This window comes from Charadrius vociferus, unplaced genomic scaffold, assembly GCF_000708025.1.
Source record: "Charadrius vociferus isolate BGI_N301 unplaced genomic scaffold, ASM70802v2 scaffold2, whole genome shotgun sequence".
NCBI lineage: Eukaryota > Metazoa > Chordata > Aves > Charadriiformes > Charadriidae > Charadrius > Charadrius vociferus.
The window spans coordinates 5,933,030-5,938,970 of record NW_009647595.1 but is presented as its reverse complement, the minus strand read 5'-3'; the positions used below and the strand labels follow the sequence as shown (position 1 = coordinate 5,938,970).

Genomic DNA, 5,941 nt, shown 5'->3' with positions numbered 1-5,941 from the left:
CGACAAATATTAAATAGTTTTGGCAAGTGGCAAATGAAACTTTTTCATATGCATTAATATTCAGCACTAAAGGTCATACTCTTTATTGTCAGGAAAACTACCTGATCTCGTTTCCCAGGAAGATGGAGTGTGGACACGCTTAGAGACAAGCTTGGCTTCTGTAGAGATGTGCAAAAAATACCCTATCATATAGTCAAGAACCGCTGAAGAGGTGGTACTGTCACTGCCTGGGCAGTGTCTCCCCAACCCCGTTCCCACCTGGATGCGGGGTAACTGCAGCTCTTCCACCACGTGCATTACTCACACCGCTGAGTCCGCTGCCATCAGCAACACCCTCCAAATGCTCATACACTCCCTTCGCTCAAGACTTCTGGAGGAGGTGAGTAGCAGAATTAGGAGAAAAACCCCTTTGACTTTCTGGCTATTATTCTGAGTCTTGGATAACATTCTCGCGGTTGCCTGCCCCCACTGATGCTTCAGCTGTGCCTGAGATGAGTAAATGGCACGAAGGCAGGTAAAACCTGATGAACGTCAAACGCTTTGTACTGGAAATGAAATCTGGCTTCTGCAGCTCATCTATCTCATTTCCTGATTATTTTTTTTTTTTCTAGGCAGGTTTAGGCCTCCTTTGCTTGGAAACCTCAAGGGGAAACCAGGGGTTAGTTTTCAGTCAGCAGAGCCTTTTTATTTTTTTTTTCAGAAGCTCCCATAGATGCCTTTTAAAATAAGGAAATAGCAAACCCGTAAGCTGGGAAGTAAATCCTGAGCCTCTTCCCAGGCTGTCTGCTTGTGTTAGGATCCCCTATCGCTCAGTTTTGTTTTCTGATAATTCATTGGCAGATGACTCTAACACAGATCAATCAAAAAAAAAATAGTTAAAAAGAAATCCAGCGTTTTAGAAGATGGTTCATCTCTGTAGATGAAACAACCACCTCTACCTTCCGTTCTGAGTAAATTCAGATGTTAACTGAAGTGGCCTGGCTTACTTCCAGTTTACAGTAATTCTATTCCACTTACCTGAAATTCTCCTTTTAATACAACTCTGATGAAATATTTGTCATCTCTGAACTGCCTGCAATGGTTGCAAAGTGCTCCAGGAGCAAGAGTGGTTATGGCAGGGGCAAGAAAAATGATTTCTTTATAGGCAGTTATAAAATTTTCAAGAGCATCCTCCACTGGCAAAGAGTCTGTTTCCCTGGAAGAAACGTGGAATTTCCACAGGCTCAGACGGGAGCTGAATTAAGCCAACACAGGTGCTTTTGTACATCCCAGTGCTCCCCCAGCATGTTCTGTGTTGATACATCGAAGTCAGTCAGATTATTCGTTGGCTGGAAAGACAGAACTTATACACAAGAAAAAAGGCGAAGCTGGGACCCTAAAAATCACTATTATTAAACAAGAACAGTGAGAGTACATGATAAGGGCAATTTTATTTTCACCGTCATCATTTGTTTCTAGTTTCTTTTGATGACATATTTTCCCTAATGTTTTTCTGGGAGAGAAGGGGCTTGAAATCTCCTGTGAAAGTAAAGGAGCAGAGAGATGAAGCTAAAACTGCTCCTTGTATTTCAAGTAGTGTTTTGGTACAGCTGTTTGGCAAGCACTGTAAATACTTACCGCATTTTATTTCACGGCTCACGGGCTTCTTTTATAAGCTTATCTCCTTTATTGCTCCAAAACAGCAGCAAAACCCAACACTTCCCTATCCATTACTAACTGAATCCAGCCCGGGTACTCGTGTGGGATGTCTGTGTCTTCTGAATGTCCTGACCTCTCACACAGAGTCGGAAAGTGGAAGCCACCTTCCTTCTTGTTGTGACAGCAGTTTAATGACCGGGAGAGGTTTTTCACTCCTGCACCCACAGGCTGTGTTAAATTTATTTAATTTTTACTACATTGTTTTGGTACTTCATAATCCTTCAGCAAAGTAAGAAATGTCATAAATATGAAGCATCATCCCATAAAATCAGACTCTTTTAGAGTAGCAATTTGGGATTGTGTTCACGATCTGGTGTACCCTTCCAGGAGGAAAGTGACGAGCGGAACCTATGCTCAATTAAAGGATGGGAGTAAGAAATTAAATAACTGCAAGTATCTTATTCATCAAAAGACCAAGGACCTTCTGCAAATAGAAGAAAAAAACAAAACTATTCTCAAAATGATTTAAAAAGCCGACAAATAAGGAGAGGTTTATTAATCATCGTGGCCTAACCCCATTTAATGGGAAGAAATTAGGTGGTTTGCTAATAGAAGAAAGAAGGACCCAACCGTGGCAGACTTTTTTCATGGTTTGTGGATGGATATACACCTCTCGGTTTGTTTCAGAGGATGAGGGTGTAGTTAGAAATTCTTGAACAGCATCCTTCTGTTCCTAAGCAATATCTAACATTGAGCGCACAGCAAAAGGCAAGTGAAATACATGTTCTTTTAAATTAAATTATCCTGTCTAATAAAAGGTAGAACTTTTCTGTTATTCAGAGCTGGAAGATGTCCTGATTTACAGTTCAGATACAATTAACGGTTTCATTTCACATCATTCTTTTTCCTCATAAGTGAGTATTTGAATCACACACTGAAAAAAATAACTGCAGACCACTTCTATAAACCCAGTTACAAGCGAGTGGTACAGACAAATTGAAAAAAAAGCCTTAGTTTCTTCTGGTTTTCTAACAGAATGATTTTTCCCCCCTCCCAAGATACCTTCAGCCCAGCACCTAAGGCACCTCGTCGATCAGGATTTAGACACTTACTTTCTTTTGGGAGTCCTTTGTGCAAAACTATTCGGATGGTTACCCTAGGCTTTGCAGGGCAGAGATCCTTGGCACCTACCCTGTCCCTAAAATGCTACTTCCACTCCCCCAGCCCACGTACACCCACACTCAACCCTTCTTCTTCCCGCTCCGAACTCAAAAGCAATAGTAAACCTGAACCCTCAGTGCCTATTGGGCTGCTGGCACTGGTGTTATCTGGCGGTGCTGCTGTCTGAATGGTTGGGAGCCAAGCAAATATGTATTTAACGGGAATTATGAAAATCAAAAAGTACAAGGTTCAACTTTTTGAAAAGCACCTTCTTCCCCCACATCAAAGGGTTCATTGATTTCTCGCTCAAGTGGAGGTAAGTGGGTGAAAGGAGGGGAGAAAAAGATCAAATCTAATCTTAGGAGCTCTGTCAAGCAAGTACTTTATGGCCCATCTGAAGCTGATCATGAGACAATTCCTGAATGTAAATACGATTTACTATGTCTGGCAAATGTTAGGAATCTGTCTGAGCACATTCTGAAAGTGAGAAATAGCTCTTCTTTTCCTTTGCTCTCTTTTGTGCGTCCTTGAACTTTGTATTCCTTGAAATCCCACATAACTATTCACATTAATGAAGTGTTAAGGTGTTTGACCAGGAAGATTGGCTCAGCTGATTTCAGCACTTAAAAAGGGAAACCGCTCTGTTGTTTTAACCACTTCAACACTCACCATCTCAGTATATTTTCTTATCCCATTTAATTTCTGGTCAAAATCAAACAGGAAGCAATTAAGGTGAGCCTACTACAAAGCAGCCCTCAAAATACATAGCCAAGTCCCTAGTGAAGAATGAAGGTCATGCCCTGAAAATGTAATTATATGTATTTACAAGGAACACAGAGCCCATACGCTGGGGTGACTGGTGTGAAAATACACCACCTCAACTTTACTTCCAGCAGGCAGATGACCAAGACAGACCTTGCTACCACCCACATTCACGGAGGCGCTGGTGGCAACACTGGTTGAACCGACAAAGCACCGTAGAACAACGATTTTATCTACTTGAATTAATACAACGGGGGAAGGAAGAAACTCAGCTCCCTACTAAGCTGCAAAACTATCATAATTTCCTCTCACCAAACTCCCCTTTGACTTTTGTCAGGTCACCACCACGATGACAGGGAGAGGGACATCATGGAAATGGGCATCTAATGACAACAGTGGGAAAGATAAAGCAAAGTCTTCACACAGGATTTAGCTAATTATATTTTGGGCAAATATTTATTTATCTAAAAACAAAATAAAAATCATTTTTAAAAGAAAAAATGTATTTAAATAAAAAACAAAAATTGTGAAATGTTATGGCACAGAAGTTCAAGACAAGTATAAATCCAGTTGCCACAACTGTTGCGTATTAATGTTGCACATTTTTCTATAAAGACTTTATTAAAGGTATTTACATTGCAATAAGATGTGTAAATATATACAGCCATCTGGGGACAACTTTTATTTGGGATTCTCATATGAAAAAAATGCCTTAAATACAAAATTTCAAAAGAAAACGAGTTGAAGAGTTCATCCCCAAGCATGAAGAATGTCCCATCATCCCTTATGCCCAAAGTATCAATTATGAGGCAGTTTTGAGGTTCTGGCCAAACCCTTGGGAGATTCAGCCAAGGTTGTGTAGTCTCAAGTTAAGTCGCACAGCATGCAGTTGCAATAGTTCCATACTCGATGGACTGGTGTAGTTCATGAGTGATACTAGAAACATTAATATTTTATCATCGTTTCAGTCTAGTTTGGGTGATTCTAAGCGATGCCCAAGAGTTTCTATGCACAAGAGTTCCTTAGCTGCTCAAGTTTGTGTTTCAACTGTTCTCTCCTCCGCCTCAACTGCTCTTTCTCTGCGATCAGTCTGTGCTCATCTGACTGGATGGAAAGAACGTACTCCGTTGCTTTTTTCAGGATGACAACCTTGGGCGCCTTTTCGTTGTTGGCCACCTCGGGTATCTGGTCACGCAAGGCAAAGAAACTCAGCTTCAGCTCGTTTCTCCTCTGGCGCTCCAAGACATTGTGCGTTCGCCTCTTGTCGTTCTCTTCCGAGTCTGACGTGCGGGGACTCGAGCATTTTCGGTTATTGCTGATTTGTTTGAGAACTCTGCCACTGTCCAACTTTAGCCTTTTTGCAGCTGGGTATTCGACCTTGGTGGAGGGAGGAGCGGCGTAATTGTGCTGATGGATGTTGACGTGACACCGTTTGAGAACCAGCGGGCTGTGGTGGGGCTTACTGTGCTCTTCTGATGTGTCTGTGCTGGACTCGGTGCTGGATTCGGACTCATTCGCTTCAGCTAATGTAACAACATCAATTTCCTCGTCTTCCTCTTGTTCTTCTTCTGCAAGGGAAAAGAAAAAAAAAATCGTAAGTTGATCTGTGCAAATACTCTCAAGACCGCTTTATTTATAAGGGAAGGTTACTCTGAGCTGCACAGCGAGGAACTGGTTGATAAAACCTTCTTAAACCCATGATGCTGCTGGACTCCACTTTCCCCAAGAGTCTTTCTGTTAAGGAAGTGCAATAGGACACACGGAACACGCTCCAAACCCCGGCTCCCTGATTTCAAAAGTTGCAAAGATCTTGCGTAATTCCGAGGAGCGCATGAAAGATAGCAGGAAAGTTTAACCTCGGTTGTCAGCAGTACAGCGCAATAAAGCTCCCAGACTCAAGCTGCCCTTAATTAAGGATTTAGAAGGCTTTGGCCACGCCTCAAAAGAAAGCTTACTTAACACACATGTGTATTCAGAGACATTTTCTGAATCTCTCTTGATCTGCTAATTTGTGGAAAATCCAAGGGGGGGGTGGGGGAGGAGAAAAAGGGGAAAAAAAAAAAAAAAAAGAAGGAAGGCTGTAGCGCTTTGAGTATAGAAACTCACTTTCAAACCAAATTTATGAGGGAGCGGAACACGCTGTCAAATACCTAAGGAAGCATTTCTAAAACTTTCCCAGCCCCATTCACTCCTCTGCAGTCACTTTCACTAGCACCTCCCCGACGGCACATTCCCCCCGCGGCTCTCGGGCGGGAGTTAACTCCTTCCCGGCCCACGGGTGGCACCGGGAGCCAGTTTCACCGGGATACGGCGTCGCAGACCGACTCTGACCCCGTTATGAAAGTTTCTCTCTCCCTCCCCCCTCTCCTCTTTTTTTTTT

General features: G+C 42.4%; 1 protein-coding gene across 1 annotated transcript in view; it reads right to left on the bottom strand.

Annotated features, from left to right (window-relative positions):
- Nucleotides 1–3,998: 3,998 nt before the first annotated feature.
- MYC (v-myc avian myelocytomatosis viral oncogene homolog) overlaps nucleotides 3,999–5,941 on the bottom strand; it is a 25,178-nt gene continuing 23,235 nt past the window's right edge. Inside the window, exon 2 of the mRNA XM_009881048.1 lies at nucleotides 3,999–5,129. Within this exon, the coding sequence (XP_009879350.1) occupies nucleotides 4,567–5,129 (563 nt within the window). The 3' untranslated portion in view covers nucleotides 3,999–4,566. The remainder of the gene's footprint in view (nucleotides 5,130–5,941) is intronic.